Raw genomic sequence first — 24,623 nt, forward strand, 5'->3', positions numbered from 1 at the left:
GAGTGGGTTGCTAGAAGACGAAGTGGGTGGGGCCTAAATGGGGTGGGGCCTACCCTTCTGACTGCAGCGGGGGGGGGGGGGGGGGGGACGACGACGACAGTTCTTCCTCGTCCTCTAATTTTGACTTTATTTTTCTAGGTTTTTTGTTTGAAAGACATAGCTTGGATGACTATATCTCGTGTGGCCAAATTTGGTGTGATTGGGTTCAGTGGTTTTGTTGTTTACTCCATAGTAAAATGACACATTACATTTTTATATATATAGAGAAGAGATGTTGCTGGAGATGGCTCACTCAAACCCTTTTGGTGGACATTTGGGGATAAGTAAACCATCGCACCATCTGACTCAAAACTTTTCATGGCAAAGGTGGATCAGCAAGTCAGTAATTTTCCGCAGAACCTATGATATCTGTCAATGAATAGGTACTAATAGGGATAAAATTCCATACAAAACCTGTGATTGAATACCCTTTTAAAGGAATAGGCATAGATATTGTGGGTCACTTATCTAGAGCAACCAGGAAGAACACCTATCTTTTGACCGTAGTAACTTATGCTGTTCGGTACCCAGAAGTAGTTACCTTTTCAAATACAAAAACCACCACTGTTGCAGATGCACTGGTAACTCCTCTTTTGAAGAGTAGGGTTTCCCAGTGAAATGATTTCAGATTTGGGGATAACACTATTTATAGATTGCACCTCTACAGAATGAACAAAATACAGGCTGAGTATTTTGGATTTCAGATTTTGGGATACCTGTCTGTGCATAATCTTGGAGATGAGGCCCAAGTCTAAACATGGAATCCACTTGTGCTTCATACACACCCTATACACACAGCCTAAGGTAATTTTATATAAAATAATTTAATAGTTTTATGTGTACACAAAAGGTCACTATCCCGTACAACTGCAGAGTATTTGAGAATTCCAGATAAAAGGTGTTCAACCTGTACTTTCCTCATTAGATTCTGAGTTCTGGCAGTGGCACTTGGAAAGAGCAGATGATGACAATATTTTCCAGGCTAATCAAAATATTAATAGATAACAATTATTTTAAAAGGTTAAAACTATAGCAGAGTGTTGCACTGAGTGATATGTTCTTTAATACTCTATGGAAAGAGATCTTTAAGAATCTATTAATACATAAGTATCCTTGATTTTAGGATGCTATAGGTTTTTTTAATATTCTGGTTTTATGTTTATCAGCACTGTCAAATATTTGTTTTTCATATGTACTGTTTCAATGTTTCCATTATTGTATTTTATAATGCCATTAGCTGCCTTGGACCTTTTAAGTGGGGAAATGCAGGATAAAAATGACCTAAATAAGTAAACGAATACCTTAGGCCCCTTCCACGCAGCACTACAAAATCCAAATTGAACTGGATTATATGGCAGTCTGGACTCAGATAATCCAGTTCAAAGCAGATATTGTGGATTATCTGCCTTGATATTCTGGGTTATATGGCTGTGTGGAAGGGTCTTAAGTTTTACTTGGAATATGTTTTCACTTTCACAATAGCTTACACCAAATAAAACTTATTAAAGTTATAAAAAAGGTTTAAAGGTAATTTAAAATAACATGGAGTTCATGATTTATATTTTAAGAGCCACTGGTAGGGCTGTTTTCTATTCAATAGGAAATATGATAAATTAAACATTTTTTTTACCTTTTTTCTCCAATATAAAATTTGACTCACTCTTATTAATCAATGCACCCTTCGTTAGAAGACAACAAATGGTGCATATTACATTAATAAGACAGGGGGCAAATTTGATGTGAGGATGGAAGAACAAGGAAAAGACAGGGTTGCTGTGTACAGGTGATAGTGAACTACTAATAGGGGACAGAGAAAAGACAGGGCTGCTTAACAGTACAGGAGTATGTTTTGTTGAAGGCTTTCATGGCCAGAATCACTCGATTGCTGTGAGTTTTTGGGCTGTATGTCCATGTTCCAGTAGCATTCTCTTCTGACATTTCACCTGCATCTATGGCAGGCATCCTCAGAGGTTTGTTCAGAGGTCTGTGGGAATGAGGCAAGTGGGGTCTATATATATCTATGAAAGATTCAGTGTGGGAGAAAGAACTCTGGTCTGTTTGAGGCAAGTGTGAATGTTGCAATTAGCCAGCTTGATCAGCAACTGAGCAGCCTTGCAGCTGCAAAGCCTAGTTGTTGCTGCTTGGGGACATCTTTTGTTTGCTAAACCAACCTGGACACAGAACACTATTCAAACAAACAGAACTGCTAGACTATTCCAACAACTGCCATGTCACACTACACTGAGAAGCCATTGAAATCCACAAGCATGTGGACAATTTCAACAGAAAGTAGGAAACTATGAAAATGAACAAAATCTGGTTAAAAGGTAAAGGTTTCCCCTTGACACTAAGTCTAGTCGCGTCCGACTCTTGGGGCAGGGTTGCTCATCTCCATTTCTAAGCTGGAGAGCCGGCATTGTCTCTAGATGCCTCCTAGGTCATGTGGCCAGCATGACTGCATGGAGTGCCATTATCTTCCCGCCAAAACAGTACCTATTGATCTACTCACGTTTGCATGTTTTTGAACTGCTAGGTTGGCAGAAGCTGGGGCTAACGATGGGAGCTCACCATGTCCCACAGATTCGAACTGCTGACCTTCTGGTCAGCAAGTTCTGCAGCTTAGAGGTTTAACACAGCCCAAAATCTGGTTACCAGTACAGTAGAGTCTCGCTTATCCAACGTTATGGTTTATCCAATGCATTTTTGTAGTCAATGTTTTCAATACATTGTGATATTTTGGTGCTAAATTCGTAAATACAGTAATTACTACATAGCATTGCTGTGTATTGAACTACTTTTTCTGCCAAATTTGTTGTATAACATGATGTTTGGGTGCTTAATTTGTAAAATCATAACCTAATTTGATGTGTAATAGGCTTTTCCTTAATTCCTCATTATCCAACATATTCACTTATCCAACGTTCTGCTGGCCCATTTATGTTGGATAAGTGAGACTCTACTGTATTATAAACACCAGAATCAAGACAGCAAATAAAGACCACCACTCAGAAACAGTAGAATTCCATGCAGCCAACAATCACGTGCCAGTTAACACCTCCCAAACAGAGGATGCCCCCAGGTAGGAACAGCCAGGCTTTGCAGCTAATGCTAATCAAGCTTGCTAATTGTAACATCTACACTTGCTTCAAACAGACAGAGAGTTGTGTTGTCAAAGGCTTTCATGGCCGGGATCACAGGGTTGTTGTATGTCTTTCGGGCTGTGTGGCCATGTTCCAGAAGTATTCTCTCCTGACGTTTCGCCCACATCTATGGCAGGCATCCTCAGAGGTTGTGAGGTATGGATAAACTAAGTAAGGAAAGGAAAGAATATATATCTGTGGAGAGTCCAGGGTGTTGCAAGAGTTCTTTCCTCCCACCCTGGACATTTCACAGACCCCACTTGGCTCATTCCTACAGACCTCAAACCTCTGAAGATGCCAGCCACAAATACAGGCAAAACATCAGGAGAGAATGCTATTAGAACATGGCCATACAGACTGAAAAATTCACAACGTCCCAATACAGGAGTATCCTGCTAATCTTTTTGCTTGAGTGACAAGCTTGGCAGATGAAGAGAATGTAGTGGAGGCACTGAGGCAGCATATCTTGACTTCTAATAAGGCCATTTTCCTTACACCATACCCTTGCATTGCTTCCACAGCAAAAGGAGCCATGAGATAAACACAGGTCCGATATCTCTTTCCCTCAGGCGGGGCCCTCCAGCCTGCCTGCGCCTCTTGCAAGACCCAGCCTCCCTCCTCCAGCCCGGAGCCCGGCCAAGGCCGCGCTGACCAAGCCTTCCCGCCCCTTCAGGCTGTCTCACCTGGCAGAGAGCACCCGAGGCGGGTGGCGGCCGGCGCCGGGCTGCGACGCTCCTCCTCCCCCTCCGCCTCCTCTTCCTCCTCCCCGGGCGGCTGAGCAGGGACTGAGGCATAGGCGGGACGGGCACCGCGGCGGCGTTTCCGGTCTGCTCTGGTTGGCGGGCCTCTTCCGCATCCGCCGCTCGCGGTGACCAGGCGGAGTGACGTCACCGGTGCCGCACCTGCGCGTGGCGGCCTTCCCCTGGCTGCCCGTTCTTGGCGCGCCTTCCCGCCGTTTCCGGTTTTGTTCAGAGTGAAGGCTCCTTTGAGGCTGAGGAAGTGTGATGTGTCCACGGTCGCCTATTGGGTTGCCATGGCCACGCAGCGCGCTTTCTGAAGGGGCCTCGAGCTTTATCCCATTGGATCTGAAGGAGGCATCCCACCTGAAACCCTGCTTGAAAACTGTTAATGTGTTGTCGAAGGCTTTCATGGCCGGAATCACTGGGTTGTTGTGCATTTCCCGGGCTGTATGGCCATGTTCCAGAAGCATTCTCTCCTGACGTTTCGCCTACGTCTATGGCAGGCATCCTCAGAGGTTGTGAGGTATATTGGAAAACTAGCAAGGGAGGATTATTTATCTGTGGAAGGTTCAGGGTAGGGGAAAGGACACTTGTCTGTTGGAGGCCAGTGTGAATGTTGTAATTAATCACCTTGATTAGCATGAATATCCTTGCAAGCTGCCTGGGTGAATTCTTTGTTTGGAAGTGTTAGCTGCCCCTGATTCATGTCTGGGATTCCTCCGATCTTTCGATCAAAAAGTTCAGCAGCTCAGTGGTTTAACCCAATGCACCACCAGGGGCTCAATAGCCACCAAAAATTCCTGTGAGTGTTTTGCCATTATTAACGTAAAATTGCCATTATTAATGCAGTAGAATTATTAACGCAGTAGAATACCAGCTGCTTCTTTTCTTTTTATCAGAAAATCTTTCTCAGCCTTTAAGGGCAGACATTTCACCAGTCTTATCTTTTTGCCAGCAGCCTTTTCTGCCGACCAACAGAACATACTGGAGGGGTTTGTGCGGGGATTGACCCTAGATTTCAGAAGTTATAGTTCACCCACATCCAGATGGCACCCTGAACCCAGCTGACAAACGCATCTGGACCAAACTTGGCACACACACCCAGCATGGCCAACTTTGAATACTAGTGGGGTTTAGAATGGACTAACCCACATTCCGGAAGTTGTAGTTCACCCATATCCAGAGAGCACTGTGAACACAGCCAGTGATGGATCGGAACCACACTTGGCACACATACCCAGCATCCCCAACTTTGAATACGGGTGGGATTTGGGGGGAATTGACCTTGACTTTAGGGAGTTGTAGTTCATCCACATCCAGAGAGCATGGTGAACCCAGCTGACAATGAATTGGACCACATTTGGCACACATATCCAACATGCTCAACTTTGAATACTGGGGTTTTTGCGGAAATTGACCTTGAATTTCAGTAATTGTAGTTTATCTGCCTCCAGAGAGCACTGCGAACCCAACCAGCAATTGATCTGGACCAACCTTGGCACACAGACCCATCATGTCCAACTTGGAGGGGGGGGGGGGGGGATGACAGATGATGGTGGGACCTGTAGGCCATCTATATACTTATGCATTTTCTAATGGGACTACTCATTAACATCCAAAAACATACAATTACTTTTTCTAATTTTTATCCTTACCAAATGAGGCAGAGGGCATATAATACCCTCTACTTTGCAATATCCACTACGTAATATCTTGTATTCCTTCATGTCATTTCTGAGTTAGACCTTTATCATGAGGTTTTCTTAGCAACATTTGTTCAGAGGGGGTTTGGCTTCGCTTTCCTCTATTGAAGAGTTTTTCAAACTGTGCTCCCCCAGATGTTTTGAACTTCAGCTCCCACAGTTCCTAACAGCCAAGAAGCTGGATGGGATTTCTAGGAACTGAAGTCCAAAACACCCGGAGGAGCACAGTTTGAGAAACATTGCTCTATTGAATCATTAACCTGATCCAGCACAGTTTTGTTTCAGGTGTGAAGTCTGTGTTTGTATTCCAACATACAGATAAACAGTACAGGTTGTAAATAAATGCAGAGACTCCATTTCCTGATCTTTTATTCAACTGAGCACAGTGTCCATTTCAAGATAGGCCTTTGAGCACTGTGCCACAGCTTTTCAAGAGCAAGGAACCTGGGATATACAGTAGATTCTCTCTTATCCAAGACTCGCTTATCCAAGGTACTGGATTATCCAATGCATTTTTGTAGTCATGATATTTTGGTGCTAAATTCATAAATACAGTAATTACAGCATAATATTACTATGTATTGAACTACTTTTTCTGTCACATTTGTTGTATAACATAATAATAATAATAATAAAACTTTATTTATACCCCGCCACCATCTCCCCAATGGGGACTCGGGGCGGCTAACATGGGGCCATGCCCAGAGCAATACAACATAATAAAATATAAAAACAACATATCATAGCACCATTTAAAATACAATAAATAATAATAAACAGAACATCAAGAAATCAAAAAACAATGAAGCAAGGGCAGGCCGCGTGAACACAGAGATAAAACCCGGAGTGAGAGGGACAGAGGAGTACTCCACTATGGGCAGGGACATTTGGAAGGGGTAACATGTTGTTTTGGTACTTAATTTGTAAAACCTAATTTGATGTTTAATAGGCTTTTCCTTAATCCCTCCTTATTATCCAAGATATTCGCTTATCCAAGGTTCTGCCGGCCCGTTTAGCTTGGATAAGTGAGACTCTACTGTATCTGTGTTCCATCCCACAGAATTCTGGGATTTGTAGTTTGGTAAGGGGCTTAGAATTCACTGTCAACTCTCTGTTCTACAACATAGGAGTACAGTGGAGAGTTCCAAACTGCAAATTCCAGAATTCCATAGAGTGGAATTGTTCCGTCCCCCAGGACGATGGTTTGCCTTACTTATTGGTCGTTTGTTTGTTTTCCCTCCTTTGCATTTTGTTTCAGCCTCTGGCTGCAAAGCCCAGGAAAGGTGGCTTGAAGTCTGCAAGAGCTGGCTGCAGTTTTCTTTGCAATGATTGGTCAAAGAGTACAACATCTTAGGACCGCCCTTTTTACCAGGGTCTAGTCTCCATTTTAGAGTTTCATTCTGGCTATAGTCTTCCAACGTGCTGGAGCTGTGCAAGGCTAACTGGGACAAATCATCCTCAAAACCAGGCCAATCTAAGCCTATCCAAATTAGATAAGTATTGAATTATACTGATCTGGAATAGGAATTCTAGTTAGAGGAGCAGGGTTATTCCATCGCTTCTAGAACTAATCTTTGCTGTAAAGATAGGGAAGGAAAGAGTTTCTCCTTCTAATATAGACAGCGTGATTAGGGTATAGTGGTTTTATAATCACCTTTGCCTTCTGGAACCAGGGATAATTCTGCAACTAAAACCTATGGAAATTTGTTTCATTTTCTGCAACTTTAAGATCTGTGCCAGGTTTACAACCTTGTATGAATAAACATCCTTTTTTGAAGTTATCCAGACTCAGTCGTTCAATATCTATAGGACAGCTTATAGGGATTTGCAGTTCGCCCGGATAAAGGACAGCACGTTTCAGTTTTATAGTTTTTTATTGTCCGGCGGACGGCACAGTTTTGAGGTAGATCAGCGGTTTTTCCGCTTGAGCTAGCTTGCACGGCTTATAGTTTTTTATAGTTTAGGAAGTTTAGTTTAGCTTTTCCGCCTGAGCTCAGTCTGCATACCTAAAGACTCTACCAGCGTCTGAGGCAGTGGAGCCTGCTCTCAGACCTGAAGGAGTCAAATAGTGGGGCTCTATTTCCTTGCTATTTGGCTCGCGTGTGCGCACGTGGCCCAGTGGCTTTCTGGGTTTGCACAGGCTGTGCAGTTCCCAGCAACGTCCAGGGCTCCCTCGGCGGTAGACCTCGAGCCGCGGAGCACCAGCGACAGTTCTTTGGCTGGCTCTGAGGCGTGAAGCCCACCAGAACCAGGCTAGAACCTGGACAGGCCTGGCAACGCTGCTGCGAGTTCGGCCGGAGCACTCGGCCGGCTTCGACCTGCCTCATCGTCCTGCGGTGGTGACCTGCCTCATCGTCCTGCGGTGGTGACCTGCCTCATCGTCCTGCGGTGGTGACCTGCCTCATTGACCTGCGATGGTGACCTCCCTTCACAGCGGGGAGGAGGCGTCTCTTCTCTCCTCCTTTCCAAAGCCAGCCTCGGTGCTCCTTCGGCGGCAGGCCTCGAGCCGCGGAGCACAAGGTGCTTGAAAATTTGGCGAAGTCGCCATTTTGGCAGTTTACGTCACTCGGGCAAGGGAGGTATCAAGTGGCAAGTTGCTGTCAGTTGGCATTTTGCAGCTTGCCCACCAAAGTCTGGCGCCAAAGGTCACAATCTTTGTAAAGTATAGTTACTTAGTGATATATATTGCTATGGTTAAGTGCTGTGCATTGTATTATATATTGCATTTGCTTTTATTGTAAATTTACTTGCAGGTATATTGCATTTGCCTTTGTTGTAAATTTACTTGCTACTAAGAATATATAATGTCTATGCAATTTCAAGATGATACAGATGGTATATCTCCTCCTGAGGCTGAAAGTAGGAATGAAAGGCCCCAAAGGATAAAGCACCCTTCAGCCAAAATGCTAGCCCATCTAATAGACGAAAAGGAGTTCCTCCATGTGAGGTTAGGTTCGGCATGGGAGCGCATCACAACATTGATGGGCAGAATAGAGAGCTTGGGTATTACAAGGGTGCCATCCATATTACAGACAGACCTCGAAGAGACCTTCGGTCTTTGGAGGGGTTTAGTGTCTAAGATAGTCCAGGTCCTCGAGCGCATTAACGCCAAGGATTCAGAGTTAGAAATAGTGAGTGTTTTAGCTGACACTAATGAGAAAGAAAATAGGGTGAGGGCAATCCTAGCTTCCTTATGCAGCCATGAGACCAATCTTTTAAAATCACCTGCTGTGGCACTTAGTCTTAAGTCCAACCGGTCTAGCCAGGTATCTAAACTAAGGGAGCGTGCATCGTCTAAACACAGCCACTCTAGCAAGTCTTCTGCTGCTGGGAGTGCCATCTCTTCCCTAGCTGCCTTGCACATTAAGGAGGCTGCACGTCTGGAGCTACAGAGCAAGGTTGCGGAGGCGGAAGCTGATGCAAAAGCAGCTGACCACACTTTCCACCTTAAAGAGGAGGAACAGCGACTCCAAATAGAACAGGCCCAAAGGCAATGTGAAATAGAAATGCTTAGAATAAGGATGGATGCTACTGCCAAAAAGGTAAAAGCTGAGACTTTGGCCAAGGTCCTAAGTGGGCAACTCACAGAAGAAAATGTAAGTCAGTTGCCAATGCAGGACCCTTCCTCCAAGGTGCTTGTGCACCTTAATAGTTTAAACAGCCAGCTTTCTGACGAGGAACATGAAGACTTCTCTCTTCGGTCAGAACAGGGCCCTAAAGTTGCCTTCGGGTTGCCTAAAGTTCAGAGCATCATAGCGGGGAGCTCGTCTTTGCTCAGGTTGCCTGTGCCTCCTACTAAGATTCCCGAGCAGTCAGCCAAACCATCAAAGCCTATCACCAATTGGGCCCTACAAGCAAGTCCAAAAGGAACCATCTGTCCGTCTACAGACGATGCCTTCCCTCCAAAGGGTCAAAGGTCGACACCAGGAGCACGGGATTTCTCCCTGCAGCAGCCAACGCCACATAAGACACCGTCAACACCAGAATCCCAACTCGTCTCGATCCTTAGAAGTCCCAAAAGAGACCTCAAGGACAAGGGAGTCGAAAAGTTTTCAGACAAGCCTGAAGAGTTCCTTCTCTGGAAGGTTACCTTCAAGAGGGCAATTAGAGACTTAAAGTTGTTGCCTGAAGAAGAGCTGACCCTGCTAGGCGCCTGGTTGGGTCCAGCATCATCTTCTCAAGTTAAGAGAATATATTCAGCCCATGTAGCTGATCCCGACAAAGCCTTGGAAAAGGCCTGGGACAGATTACATCAGCGGTATGGAGCTAGCACGGAGATTGAAGCATCTCTAATGGACAAGCTGCAAAGGTTCCCAACCTTAAAGCTCAAGGACTGCAAGCTCTTGTGGGACCTCAGTGATCTTCTTGCAGAGTTAGAGTCGGCCAAGGAGAATCCAGAGTTGCCTGGACTGCAGTGCCTCGATCAGCATCTGTCCCAGCGGCAGATTCTGGACAAACTTCCCTTTGCCCTGCAGGAAGACTGGGGGAAACAGGTTTTTAACTACAAGGAGGCCCATTCTCAGGCGTACCCACCGTTTTCCCATCTGGTCCAGTTCATCACCAGAGCGGCCAGGGAAAGGAATGATCCACAGACGGGCCTGCCCACCTTATATCAAGGGATCCATACAGGGAAGGCGCCTGAAGTGGACAAGAAACCACCTAGAGAGGCCAATAGACCTGTCAGCGTAAAGGCAGTCGAAACTCAACACAAGACTGACAAAACCAGGTCAGAAGTAAAGGAGGTGCTCTGCCCCATTCACCAAAAGCCTCACAGTTTGGCCAACTGCCGGGAATTTGGCAAGAAGCCTTATAAAGAAAGACAACAGATTGTACAGAAGCTGGGCATATGTTTTAGGTGCTGTGGAGCAACTCCTCACTTTGCTTCCAACTGCAAAGAGGACGTCAAATGCGCAAGGTGTAACAGCCTTAAGCATTGCACCGCGATGCACAACTCTGACGCTGTCTCCCGCGCCAAAGGGGACACGTCTTCCAAAGAAGGGTCATCTACTGAAGCCACCAACATGCAGACCGCGTCACGGATGCAGGAGGATGCTCCATCGGTCGCCTGTACTGAACTATGCTCTGACGTGCACCAGTTCAGAGTCTGCCATCCCATCTGCCTAGCAGATGTATATCCAGCCAGAAGACCTTGGCTTAAAAAGAGACTTTACGTGGCTTTGGATTCACAAAGCGACGCCTCCCTGGCGACTCCAGAGTTTTTCCAACTGTTTGACATAAAAACCCAGACGGTCGACTACACCATGTTCACCTGTGTAGGGAAGAAGAAGTTGCAGGGTCGCATAGCATCCGGCTTTGTTGTCTCCTCTTGTGACCAGAAGAGACTGTTCGAGTTACCAGACCTCATTGAGTGTTCCTCTATTCCCCGGAACAAAAGGCAGATTGTCACCAGAGAAGTCGTGGAAGCCCATCCTCACTTGCGAAAGCTGAAGAACGCCTTACCTGCTTTCCGTCCAGATGTGGACATTGCCCTTCTGCTTGGTGCGGACTGTCCGAACTTGTTCTATGTGAACGACCAAGTTAAGGGACCTCCAGGGGCGCCCATTGCTCAGCTGCTACCACTAGGCTGGACAGTTACAGGCCCAGTGTGCATAAACAAGATGCACCCACCATCGTCGTTGGACTCCAATCAAGCACAGGTGCTTAAAGGTGGACGTCCTACACTTGTGCGCAGTTGCCTAAGTCACATCTCAGTCTACTGCCAAGGAATAACTCCAGAGTATTCCTCCACCTTCAAAGTCTCTGAGAGAGACGAAGCCATAGCGCTCTCGAAAGATGAGCAAAGGTTTTCGGACATTATGAATGCTCAAGTCTCACGAAGTGCAGAGGTGAAAGTTTGCAAGATGACCACAGAAATCAAGATGGGCCAAAGATCTTGCCTGGAACCACACCGTTTTGAATGTTTTTCGGAGTGGCACAGTCTTCTTAGAGCAGTTGCTAGGCTTATACATCGTTTAGCTTGCAAAGATAGTGAGCCTTTACAGGTCCAGGATATGATAAAGGCTAAGAGCGTCATATTCAAGTCAGTACAGAGATCTGCTTTCAAGCAGGAAATAGCTAGGCTAGAGCAAGGGCTCAACATCCCTAATCAAAGTCTTCTAAATGAGTTAAACCCATTTCTAGACAAGGAGGGTATTTTGAGAGTTGGAGGAAGGTTAGCCAAAGCTAAACTCAAGGCGTGCATAAAAAACCCCATCATCATACCCCCTAATAGTCACACTGCATTGCTGCTCGTTCGGCATCACCATGAAAGGATCCATCATCAGGGTAGAACTCTAACTGAGGCAGCCCTTAGAAATGAAGGTCTGTGGGTAGTTAATGCCAAAAGGTTGGTCAACAGTTGTATTTTCAAATGTGTTAAATGCAGGCGCCTTAGGCGAAACTGTCAAAGTCAGTTGATGGCAGAACTACCTCAGGATAGGACTTTGACAGACCCACCCTTTTCCCATGTGGGAATCGATGTGTTTGGTCCTTGGGAGGTTGTCACTAGGAAAACCAGGGGTGGTGTTGTAAATAGCAAGAGGTGGGCAGTTTTGTTTACTTGTTTAGTAATACGAGCTGTCCATATAGAAGTCATAGAAGGGATGGACACTTCATCATTTTTAAACGCATTAAAAAGGTTCATAGCCCTCAGAGGGCCAATTAAGTCAATTCGGTCGGACTGTGGCACCAATTTTGTAGGTGCAACCAAAGAACTCAATTGTGTGTCTAGGTTTGGGAGAGACCCAAAGGTTCAGAACTTTACGAATACTGAACAAATTATGTGGACTTTCAATGTTCCTCACGCCTCCCACATGGGTGGTGTTTGGGAGAGGATGATTGGTATTAGTCGCAAAATCCTTAATGCCATGCTTTTGAGTCATAGGTCATTGACACATGATGTTTTGGTGACACTTATGGCGGAAGTTACCGCAATTATCAACAACCGGCCGCTGGTTCCCCTTACCAGTGACCCTGAGAACTTACAACCACTGACTCCTGCACTTATTTTGACACAAAAGGTGCCAGGATGGAAGGACATCATGTTGCCAGTTCCGGACGGAACTCACCGTGCCCTGTGGAAACAGGTGCAGTCCTTGGCCAACCACTTTTGGAAAAGGTGGAAAGCTGAGTACTTAAGCCAGCTTCAAGCTAGAAGAATCTGGCAAAGCCCACAGGACAACATTGAGGTTAACAACGTTGTGTTGTTAAAGGACAAAGACTTGCCCCGCCATGCGTGGCCCATGGGCATTGTATTAAAGACCTTTCCTTGCCCGGACGGTAAGGTCAGGAAAGTTCAATTAAAGACTTGCAACAGAGCCAAAGTGTCCATTTTGGACAGACCAATTAGTGACCTCGTGTTGCTTATTGGAGATGTTTAAAGTTCTAGTGTTTGTATTGTCATATGTGCAAAGGTGTTTGTATGTTTTTGAGTGGTAAATTCCCACATCCTGGGAATTTAAGCGGGGAGTGTTCCGTCCCCCAGGACGATGGTTTGCCTTACTTATTGGTCGTTTGTTTGTTTTCCCTCCTTTGCATTTTGTTTCAGCCTCTGGCTGCAAAGCCCAGGAAAGGTGGCTTGAAGTCTGCAAGAGCTGGCTGCAGTTTTCTTTGCAATGATTGGTCAAAGAGTACAACATCTTAGGACCGCCCTTTTTACCAGGGTCTAGTCTCCATTTTAGAGTTTCATTCTGGCTATAGTCTTCCAACGTGCTGGAGCTGTGCAAGGCTAACTGGGACAAATCATCCTCAAAACCAGGCCAATCTAAGCCTATCCAAATTAGATAAGTATTGAATTATACTGATCTGGAATAGGAATTCTAGTTAGAGGAGCAGGGTTATTCCATCGCTTCTAGAACTAATCTTTGCTGTAAAGATAGGGAAGGAAAGAGTTTCTCCTTCTAATATAGACAGCGTGATTAGGGTATAGTGGTTTTATAATCACCTTTGCCTTCTGGAACCAGGGATAATTCTGCAACTAAAACCTATGGAAATTTGTTTCATTTTCTGCAACTTTAAGATCTGTGCCAGGTTTACAACCTTGTATGAATAAACATCCTTTTTTGAAGTTATCCAGACTCAGTCGTTCAATATCTATAGGACAGCTTATAGGGATTTGCAGTTCGCCCGGATAAAGGACAGCACGTTTCAGTTTTATAGTTTTTTATTGTCCGGCGGACGGCACAGGAATCATGGCTATTAAAATGGTACCAAACTGCAGCAGTTGTGCAATATGAATATACTGTTGCGGTGATGGTGCCTTGCTGCTATATGTCTTCCTTTTGCTCATTCACTTTGATGGTTTCACTCCTGTACTTCTCCCAACAAACTCCCTACAACGATGGATCTGGACCAAAATGGCACACATATCCAACATGAACAACTTTGAATACTGGCAGAGTTTGGGGGGAAATGACCCATGATTTCAAGAATTGTAGTTCATCCATATTTGTGGCAGGCCTACCCAACATTTGTTGAGGGAGGAAGAACAAAGATAATGAGAGATGATTAATGAAGATGAACAGCTTGGAGAAAAATAGGAAAGCTTTGAGATGCTTCCAAGTGAGACATGGGGGTGCTAGGAGGCATGAAGTGAAACTTGGGGGTGCTAGGAGGACTTTGGGACCTATGGCGGGGTGGTAGTATTCTATTTGCCTTACCATTCCTAGCGAAGCTTAAGCAGGAGCCAGAGCCAAAAAGTCCTTTACAGTGTACAGTCATTCGAACTATTCTCAGCGAAAGATATGTAATCTGAGTTTGTGTGACATCACAGAAGCTCAGGAAAAAGATTCTACAAGGGACTTTGGCAATTGACAATGATGCTGCAAAGTACGATGGCATCTGTTTAATTTGTGGGATACATAAGAGAACTCTCCTGAACACTGGCACTATGAGTATACCTGATAATGTTGTTTTCCTAAATTAAACTTCCTTTGAATCGAAGGCAGACTGAATACTACCTTCTGTATAAGGTTGTATCCATTTCGCTTACATGACATTACTGTATAGAGATCTGTAGATTAGGTTTCTCTTGTAAATGTGAAATATAATGTGTGTATTGTAACATGTACATGCTTTTAAATTATCCAATATATTAAGGCCTAACTGAAGATACAACATATTTCTTTGCCCGTTTACATTTGCCTATTTATCCAAACATATTGGATAAGTTGGATAAATGTATGATGACAAGTCTTCACTGATCTTTATGAGCTGAAAAACATGTTTTCTGTCTGCATCTGATTCTTTCTCCCTTTCTCGTTGGCCTTAGAATGCTGCTTTATCTTCTCTTATAGCTCTACGGTTTCAGATTAAACATTGTTTGGCAGCTTTCCTTATACATTTTGAAACCAGACATTTTAAAAAGACATGTCTTCATGCTACACATACCTTTTTCACAGAAGTTAGTCCTGTGGGTCATTGGAGGCTACCCACAGTTAAGTGTGTACAGGATTACAATCTGAGTAGACCACTTTCTCAGACTTCTAGATTTCATTGAGATTTTCATTTGTTCACTAATATTTTTTATTTCTAGATGAATGCGGTTACCTGGGACTACTAGAAAGATAGTAAGATTTCACTTTCCAAGGCCATTCACATATTCTAGTCAGATGTGTAGCAAGGTAAGTTGCAACTTAGACACATTTTGTACTACCTGACTGACTTATGCAATTTAATTAAAGACTCAGAAGGAATTAGCCTGTTTAATTACTTCTGTATTTCTTTAAAAACATAACATTTTATTAAGTTAGGACCCATACTCCTGTGCAGAATGAAATCTTATCTAGTATTTGTTGCCCAGTTAGGCAGTTATCTTGGGGAAAGAAATCTAACAACCTTTATAGGCTTCTCTCCAGTTCCCAAACTGAACTTTTTATCTTCATGATAAAGCAAAGGATGTATGATGAAATATATCAAAGGGAATGTTTGCCACAGTAACTGTTTTCTCCATTTGTGCCATATAGTCAAAGTAGTCTTCAAAAATGGGTTATCAAACATCAATTTTATCTAAACCTATTGTGTATCATTATCTTTATTAGTGGGAGAAATTGTTTCAATTGCAATGAGAAATACTATTTGGAATGATCAGGAATCCCTAATTCACTGACAAAAGATTTTCTCTTGAGTTCCATGGTTTCGTATTGATGTGGCATTGGGGGCTGTGCGGTGGTAGCTGGAGTGTGAAAGGATGAGTGTGTTGTTTTGTTGCATTTAATTTTGTTGTACAATGTACAAAGATAATATAGTTATCCTATTCTATTATATGCATTCGGGATTAATTTATTTTTTATTTTTCCCTTCAAATATAAATATATCAAATACTGTTCAACCATTATTAAGCCAAGCCTCTATTAAAGTACTTGGAACAAATAATTTCACTTTTGGTAATGCATTCATTTGGATCGCTGCAATTTGACCCAGCTAGGAGATTTTAGTTTTGGTCTATTTAAGAATGTCTAATTTCATAGAATCATGAAAACACAGTGTTAGTTCAAACTCCCACAAAAATGTAAAAAACAAAACAAAACCCTTAATAGGCACAAGTTCTCTGTGATTTGTGTAATCACCATCTGGGTCTCAAACTGGTTTCAGGATTTCCCATATAATCATCTGCACAGCAAAACCACTTTCTTGAATAGTACTTTGAAACAGTATAATGGTCAGTGTAGATGGGGCTTTAGCATATTTTCTTTATCTCCCAATTCAGGGAGCCCATGTACCCTAAAAGTTCCAATGGTGACTGATCATCCAAGTCTCCTAGCTTTAGTTGTATCTCCTATGGTTCTAGACAGGATATCAATGGTCTTTTTATTCTTCGCCCCCATTTCAAATACTTTATTTGCTGTGTCAAAGACTTTCCCAGGGAATGCTGAGATAGAGATTTCAAGTGGTTTATTTATTTATTTATTTACAACATTTTTACCCCACCTTTCGCACCCGAGGGGACTCAAGGTGGCTTACAACACCCGGCAAGATTCAATGCCAAACAATCAATTAAATTAACAACACATTAAAAACCATTAACAGTAATCAGTAAAAATACATTATACAAACATTAAAAACATATAAATTACTTATTTATAATTTATAAACATATAAGCCATCCATTTTGACTTCAAAGCTGCATACTATCAATATAATTGACTTTATATTTCTTTAAGGAAATCTTATTGCTGTGGATCCCCACCTTTAAATTTGTTTTCTTGCCATTGTGGAGCCAACTTCTTTCCCTGGGAGGCCACTTGAGCTGTCTTTTTCTTCTAAAAGAGCTCATTAACAACCCTTCCACACAGCCATATAACCCAGAATATCAAGGCAGAAAATCCCTGGGTTATCTGAGTCCACACTGCCATATATTCCAGTTCAAAGCAGATCATGTGGGATTTTATTCAGCCGTTTGGAAGGTGCCCAAGTCCCACCTTTTGTTCCCCTCTTTATTAGTATACCTTTTTTGAATATAGGAAGTGAACAGAAAGTGACTTCCAATTTTGTTTAAAAAGCTATTCCTGGATCTATAATGAGCAAGTGATGTTCAGGCCGTTGTGCCAAGCTCTGATCGATCCAATGAAGACACGCAGTTTGAGGGCAGTCAGAGATTGCTTTATTGCTCTATATGTCCGGGAAATTCTCCCAGAATGCTTTACGTGTGGTAGAGAAAGAAAAAGGGGAAACTGCCAGTACTGCTCAGCTGAGGATGATTTTCCAGCTTCCAAAACTGAACAGGGTAACCATAGATCATTCATGAACCTCAACTTTTTTGAGGGGTCCATCTTCAGGCAACACCAGGAAGGCCTAAAAACATGAAAAATGTCCCCCACTCTAGAGAGTTTGGGGACAACACATTTATTTGATTTTGGAGAAGTATGGCTCTCCAGTTCTCCCTCTAGCCTTCTACAGCTGCCCACTCCTGTTCTAGCCTGTGACTGATATACAGCTTGCTAGGGTTGCCTATTCAACCCAAAGTACTTCTATTACTTATGATCAATTATTAGCAGTGATGCAGGAATTAAAGATATTTAGATTTTGAATGCCTTGAATAGAATGACTGGATAGGAAATCTGTTATGTGGATTTGAGCTGTGCTATGTAAAGTGGGAAATCTATTGTACTAAGGCTTATTTCAGAGTAGACTCGCATAAAATTGACCTGTAACTCAAGTGAATAAGAATTTCATTTGTTTGTATCTACAATAGAGTCTCACTTATCCAACACTCGCTTATCCAACGTTCTGGATTATCCAACGCATTTCTGTAGTCAATGTTTTCAATACATTGTGATATTTTGCTGCTAAATTAGTAAATACAGTAATTACTACATAGCATTACTGCATATTGGACTACTTTTTCTGTCAAATTTGTTGTATAACATGATGTTTTGGTGTTTAATTTGTAAAATCATAACCTAATTTGATGTTTAATAAGCTTCTCCTTAATCTCTCCTTATTATCCAACATATTCGCTTATCCAACGTTCTGCCGGCCCGTTTATGTTGGATAAGTGAGACTCTACTGTACTTTGTTTTGGCCATATGTGCTCTATGTTATCCGATCCCCTTAGTCTGCTGGGAAATCTATCATCTGAATGCTACATTTGGAGAAATTCTAGAACAAAACAGGGTTCAGATAGTAAAATGAGCATATTCTATACATTATCCTAAGGTTCTTTTTAGATACAGTGTTCATAAAAAAATTCTTTTATTTTGTTTAGGATACAGATGGTAAGAATAGCACTCTGTGCAAAGACCATGGGCCGGAATATTCTAAAAATGCTTCAGAAAGGTATAGTTTTGGCATCTGGATGCATCTCCACTGGTATAATACAGTTTTGCTTGCAGTTTTTCTACTTTTGTGGGGGTCCTGCAGTCCAAACAATGCGGTCAGCCAAATGGCTTCAAACTAAGGAAAGGAGATTTCACGTGAACATCAGGAAGAATTTCCTAACTGTGAGAGCTGTTCGGCAGTGGAACTCTCTGCCCCGGACTGTGATGGAGGCTCCTTCTTTGGAGGCTTTTAAGCAGAGGCTGAATGGCCATCTGTTGGGGGTGCTTTGAATGCGATTTCCTGCTTCTTGGCAGGGGGTTGGACTGGATGGCCCATGAGGTCTCTTCCAACTGTACTATTCTGTGATTCTATGATTCTATGAATGCCAAGTCCAGGAGGACACCCAAACTGTGGAGGACCCCTGTGTCTTCAGTGAGAATGTCTGCATGTTCATCCAGCACAGGCTGAATCCCTATCCCCTGATCTGCCTTTTGACTTGTCTGAAATTAGGAGTACTTCTGTCTTGTCTGGATTAAGTTTCAATTTGTTTGTTCTCATCCAGTCCATTACTGATGACAGACACTGGTTTAGGGTCAGGACACCTTCCTTGGCCTTAGGTGGAAAGTAGTAATAGAATTGGGTCTCATCTGCATATTATAGGTAGCACCGAATGCCAAAACTACAGATTACCTTTCCCATCAGTTTTATGTATATGTTAAACAGCATGAGGGACAAAATGGGACCCTGAGGAACCCCACAAGACAATGGCCAGGGATTCGAACAGGAGTCCCCAGCACCACCTTTTGGATACAGTCCTCTAGGAAGGACTGGAGCCACTGTAAGACAGTGCCTCTCAATCCCATCCCAGCGAGACGACCCAGAAGGATATCATGGTTGATGGTATCAAAAACTGCTGGGAGTTCCAGGAGAACCAACAGAGACACACTCCCCTGTCTAGCTCTCTCACCAAGGCGACCAACATAAACAGGCCTGAAACAAGATTGAAATGGATCTAAATAATCCATTTCACCCAGAAATCTCTGGAGTTGGGAAGCCACCTCATGCTCCAAGCCCTGCTCAGAAAGGGGAGGTTGGACACTGGCCGATAGTTGTCCATTATAGAGGGGTTCAGGGATGGCTTTTTAAATATGTCTCACAACTGCCTCCTTTAGGCAAGCTGTAACCTTGCCTTGTTCCAAGGAGGCATTGACCACCACCTTCACCCACTTTTCCAATCCCCTTCTGACCTATTTAATCAGCAAGGAAGGACAAGGATCTAGAATATATGTGGTAGCTCTCACTTCTCCAAGGACCTTGTCCATGTCCTCAGGCTGCACAAATTAAAAGGTATCCATCAACACTGGGCAGGCAAGAGCCAAAGTTACATCAATTGGAAATGTATCAATAGCAGCATCCAAGTCGGAATGGATCTGAGCAACTTTATCTGCAAAGTGTCATGCAAATTCTTCACAACAAACTGCCGAATAGTCAGTTGAGGACCACTGTGTAGTAGCCCTCTGACCACTTGAAACAGCTCAGCTGGATGGTTCCTTGCAGAGGCAATGGTGGCAGCAAGGAATGATTTCTCTGTTGCTTCTAGTGCTGCGGAGTAGGCTTTAAGTACACTCAAGTCCAGGCATGGGCAAACTTGGGCCCTCCAGGTGTTTTGGACTTCAACTCCCACAATTCCTAACAGCCGGGTAATATTCCTTTTGAGAAACTCTCTGCACTTAAATTGGACATGTTAACCTTGCAACTCTGAAGATGGTGTTGGATTACAGTTCCCATCAACTGGAGCTAGCATGATCAGTGATGACAAAAGGTGGAAATTACTGTATTTCATTGCATAATAGTCACACCCACCCTTTTGCCTTTCCACACAAAATAGTCATACCCTTAGTTCACTCACCTGAGTGAAGGTAAAGGTAAAGCTTTTCCACCGGTATGAAGTCAAGTCGTGTTCGACTCTGGGGGTTGGTGCTTATCTCCATTTCTAAGCTGAAGAGCCAGCGTTGTCCATAGACATCTCCAAGGTCATGTGGCCAGCATGGCTGCATAAAGCGCCATTACCTTCCCACAGAAGTGGTACCCACTGATCTACTCACATTTGAATGTTTTTGAACTGCTAGGTTTGCAGAAGCTGAGGATAACAGCGGGAGCTCACTTCACTCCCCAGATTTGCACCACCACCAACCTTTTGATCAGAAAGTTCAGCAGCTCAGCGGTTTAACCCACTGTGCCACTGAGGGCTTCTGAGTGAAAGGCACAGACATATGGGCAAGTGACACTCCACCCATCTGAATGGCTGTGCCCTCAAAGGAAACTCCCATGTGGGCTGAGGACACTCCACCCACCTGCATGGCTGCAATTTCAAAGGGGCAGCCACACAGGGGGAGTGAAAAGTCACCTGCCTATTATGCAATGAAATATTGTATAGTCAAGTAACACACTCAAAGTATTATCACAATTGTGTTCAAAGAACTGTGCCTGAATATATGATATCCTGTTGGATCAAGTATAGCTTCAGGCAAGTATAGGAAGAGGCCCAAATTCTATACAGAAATAAGCAAGGAGAAAGAGAAACAAGCACACTTGCTTTGGAATAATGTCATTCTCATGCTGTTGAAAGTATTCAAAAGTATTATACCTTCTCTCATTCCAAATGTTAAATGAATAATGTTGTTTTGAAGCCTACAGAAGTACAGCCTCCAAACACAGCAAAGGCAGGATAGAAGAGAGTCAGGTGGTTATATGAGTGATGAAGATAGTGGCATAGCCCAGAGGCTGTCTACCTTCTCCAAAGGTATCTACATAAGCGCCTACCTTGACTGGTAGGAATGCTTCACTAAACTAGACAGAAAGGCCTGGATTATGATTATGGATGGTGTGATTTTAATTGTAATATTTTTTTAAATGTTTTTAATGTAATTTAATTTTAACATCTGTATTATATGTTTTAAATGCATTGAATAATTGCCTCCATGTAAGCCGCCTTGAGTCCCCTTTGGGGTAGAGAAAGGCGGGGTAGAAATAGAGCAAATAAAATAAATAAATAAAACTGGCTATGGGTTAAGAAATGACAGGAAATTATGATTTTGATTGTTTATGGACACTTTCACACCTCACATAAATGCACACTGAAGCAGGTTAAAAAAACCTGTTTTGGTGCACGTTTAATTCCCCACCCACCCCCCAAAAACCTGGGCTTTTCCTAGGAAAGCGGTGTCTACATACCATCCCAATTACTATCAGGATGGCATGCAGACACTCCAAAGCCCCCCAAAACAACCCCTTAAAAGAAAAAAAAACATACCCGGCTACCATTAGGGTCCTCTTCGGACCCCCGCGGCACGAGGAAAAATAAGCAATAAAGGCTTTACTAGCAACCAAACAATTCAGTCCCTTTAGTCATGTTATCCTCAAAAATAGTTTCAGTTGCTTCTTTCAAAATTACTTTCTTATCAAATAATAATATTAATTGAGTCTCTAATTAAACGCTGTCTTTCTATTGTACCAAATTAAAACAAGAGGACCATAATCTGATGTTGTTCTAGGCAAAATATTCATACTTTTCATTTTATATCATATGGATTTAGATATCAAAAACATGTCAGTCCTCAAAAATGATTTGTGTCTTTTATATCAGCAGAGAATTCCTTCCTCACCATTCTCATTTCATGTAACAGTTGGACTAATTCAGTTGATTTGGGGTGGTCTACAGATGTTCTTCTAGCTCTTTTAGCTGCCATTTGCCTTGTAATCATTTAACTTTCAATATATTCCAAAGTGACTACTTTAATAGTTGCCAATTGATTTTAAAGTAACTAGAACTTTTTCATAGAGGTATGTCCTGTACACATGGTGGTACTGAGCTGCAAATTCTTTCTAGTTCCCCTCTCCATTTTAGGCTCTTCTAGACATAACTAAATTCTGGGAGGAACTAGGATATTATATCCCAGTTTCTCCCAGGATTTAGTCCTGACATCGACTCCAAACCCCAGGCCTTCCCAGGGAGGTGGATGGCTACATGCTCTCCTGGGACAACCAGATGTCCCCCCACCCTCCCCTCCCAGCAGAGGCGGTCCAACCATAAGGCAAACTAGGCATTCGCCTGTGGCGCCATTGTCCTGGGGGCGCCATCGTCCTGGGAGGAGGGCGCCAATCTCTGCCTCCTTCTCCTTCGGGCCTCCCAGTGCCCGCGCTGGGCCTTCCAGCCGGCGCAGGCCCGCCTTCGCACCATGCGAGCCCACCTTTGGGGCCTTCAGAGATTGTGAGGTTTGTGGGAACTTGGAAGCTAGGTATGTGGGGTTTATATATCTGTAGAAGATAAGAGAAAGAACTCTTCTTTGAAGCAGGTGTGAATGTTGTAATTAATCACCTTGATTAGCATTTAATGGCCCTGTGGCTTCAAGACCTGACTTCTTCTTGCCTGGGAGAATCTTTTTTTGGGAGGTGTTAGCTGTCCCTGATTGTTTACTGTCTGGATTTCTTCTGTTTTCAGAGTGTTGTTCTTTATTTATTGTCCTGATTTTAGAGGGTTTTTTTTAATATCTGGGTTATCTAAGTCCACACTGCCCTATATCCCTGTTCAATGTTTAGTGCTAAATTCACAAATATAGTAATTCCTACATAACTTTACCATGTATTGAACTGCTTTTTCTATTGATTTGTTGTAAAACATGATGTTTTGGTGCTTAATTTGTAAAATCATAATGTAATTTGATGTTTAATAGGCTTTTCCTTAATCCTTCCTTATTATCCAACATTTTCACTTATCCAACGCTTTTATTTTTCAGTGATTGGTTTGGGTGGGGGCGCCAAAATTCTGTTCGCCTACACTTGAAAAATACTTGGGGCCGGCTCTGCCTCCCAGCCACCCATTACCCCCCAAAACGTGCATGAGGACTGCATGATCAGATGCCTCCATAGAAAGCTCCTAGCATGTCAAAATGTTGTGTTGGGAGGTCAGAGGAGGGGAATCCCTCCTCCCACCTCACCCCAACCTCCCAAAGTGCCCTTTTGGTACTCTAGGAGACTAGTTCTCTACCTAGGGTCCCCAGATGTTTTTGGCTTTCAACTCCTGGAAATCCTAACAGCTGGTAAACTGGCTGGGATTTCTGGGAGTTGTAGGCCAAAAGTATCTGGGGACCCCAAGTTGAGAACCACTTCTCTAGGATCTTTCTACAGAAGAGCCTAAGCATTCAGCCAGACCCATCATGTAAGTTTTTGGGGAAAAGGGGTGGGGGTGGGAGAAGAGGGTGGGAGCGACATCCAGCTCCTTTGGGCTCCAGGAGTCCAAAGAACTGGAATCGCTGTGGGGATTGACTCCCGAGATCATGAAAGCCCGCCACTTTTCAAAGCAAATGTGGATGCTTCCACACTCTGATCCCATGTTTAGGTTAAGATAGCAATCTTTCAGAAGACTGACTTCCACTCTGAAAGCATTTACTTTTTGAAAACCCTGTTGAAAAGACCTCTCCAACTAGAAATTATTTTTTAAATTATCTATCATTTAGGAGGGGCAACACTTGTCAGTGAAGAGGAATTGCTTCAGCTGGCACAGGTGAGGCCACCACAATCATATGGTGGCCCAAAATATAATACTGAAATTCTAATACAGAAGATTAAGGCACAGATAGAACAGCAGGAGGCAATTAAAGAATTTGTGGTAAGTTTCCCATGCTCTAGCGAGAGTTTAATTAATCAACTAATTTATTATGTTTATTTATACTTTGCTTTATCTCTCCCGTAGGGGACTCAAAATGGCTTAACATAAAAGCATTAGTACACAATTTAAAATATACAAATATATAAACATTAAAACAGAATTCAGTATTAAAAATTCATAGTTAAAAACTATTCAAACATATTAAATACATATACAAAGCAATAAAGCTTTCCTTTAATGGCAGGAAGTTCCAAGGAAAAAAAGCTTCATTATGTGATAACTGTGGTTCCATATTCTCAGACAATGACATTTCAGATATTCACATAATATATATCTACCTATACCTATAGGCAGGTATAGATACAATCTTGACATGTGACAAATATTCATTCATATTTGCATCCTTTATGAAATAAGAATTAATCAGTCATGCATCAGGTGTGCACAGAAGTATTTAGTGCATCAATCTATTTTCCCTGACAGGGAATAACTGGTCTATATAGAAACATTCTCTACATTTTACATTTAAAACTGGTTCAACACTAGATTGAAATAATGCAACAAACCACAAAAAAAT

The 24,623-nt window shown here is 43.0% G+C and overlaps 2 protein-coding genes across 7 annotated transcripts in view; one reads left to right on the top strand and one right to left on the bottom strand.

The window, feature by feature from the left end:
• mapk8 (mitogen-activated protein kinase 8) overlaps nucleotides 1–4,050 on the bottom strand; it is a 43,940-nt gene extending 39,890 nt beyond the window's left edge. The window contains exon 1 of one of the 3 annotated variants that reach the window (XM_008117741.3): nucleotides 3,863–4,050. In XM_008117741.3, the coding sequence (XP_008115948.3) occupies nucleotides 3,863–4,035 (173 nt within the window). In that variant the 5' untranslated portion in view covers nucleotides 4,036–4,050. The remainder of the gene's footprint in view (nucleotides 1–3,862) is intronic. The other 2 variants (XM_008117740.3, XM_003225391.4) reach the window with 2 other exon arrangements.
• Nucleotides 4,051–4,074: 24 nt separating this feature from the next.
• ptpn20 (protein tyrosine phosphatase non-receptor type 20) overlaps nucleotides 4,075–24,623 on the top strand; it is a 37,082-nt gene continuing 16,533 nt past the window's right edge. The window contains exons 1-5 of one of the 4 annotated variants that reach the window (XM_062975961.1): nucleotides 4,076–4,442; nucleotides 15,155–15,242; nucleotides 18,326–18,396; nucleotides 21,069–21,181; nucleotides 23,895–24,046. In XM_062975961.1, the coding sequence (XP_062832031.1) occupies nucleotides 15,159–15,242; nucleotides 18,326–18,396; nucleotides 21,069–21,181; nucleotides 23,895–24,046 (420 nt within the window). In that variant the 5' untranslated portion in view covers nucleotides 4,076–4,442; nucleotides 15,155–15,158. Of the gene's footprint in view, nucleotides 4,443–13,830; nucleotides 14,592–15,154; nucleotides 15,243–18,325; nucleotides 18,397–21,068; nucleotides 21,182–23,894; nucleotides 24,047–24,623 lie in introns of those variants that run through there. The other 3 variants (XM_008117743.3, XM_062975963.1, XM_062975962.1) reach the window with 3 other exon arrangements.

This window comes from Anolis carolinensis, chromosome 3 (assembly GCF_035594765.1).
Source record: "Anolis carolinensis isolate JA03-04 chromosome 3, rAnoCar3.1.pri, whole genome shotgun sequence".
NCBI lineage: Eukaryota > Metazoa > Chordata > Lepidosauria > Squamata > Dactyloidae > Anolis > Anolis carolinensis.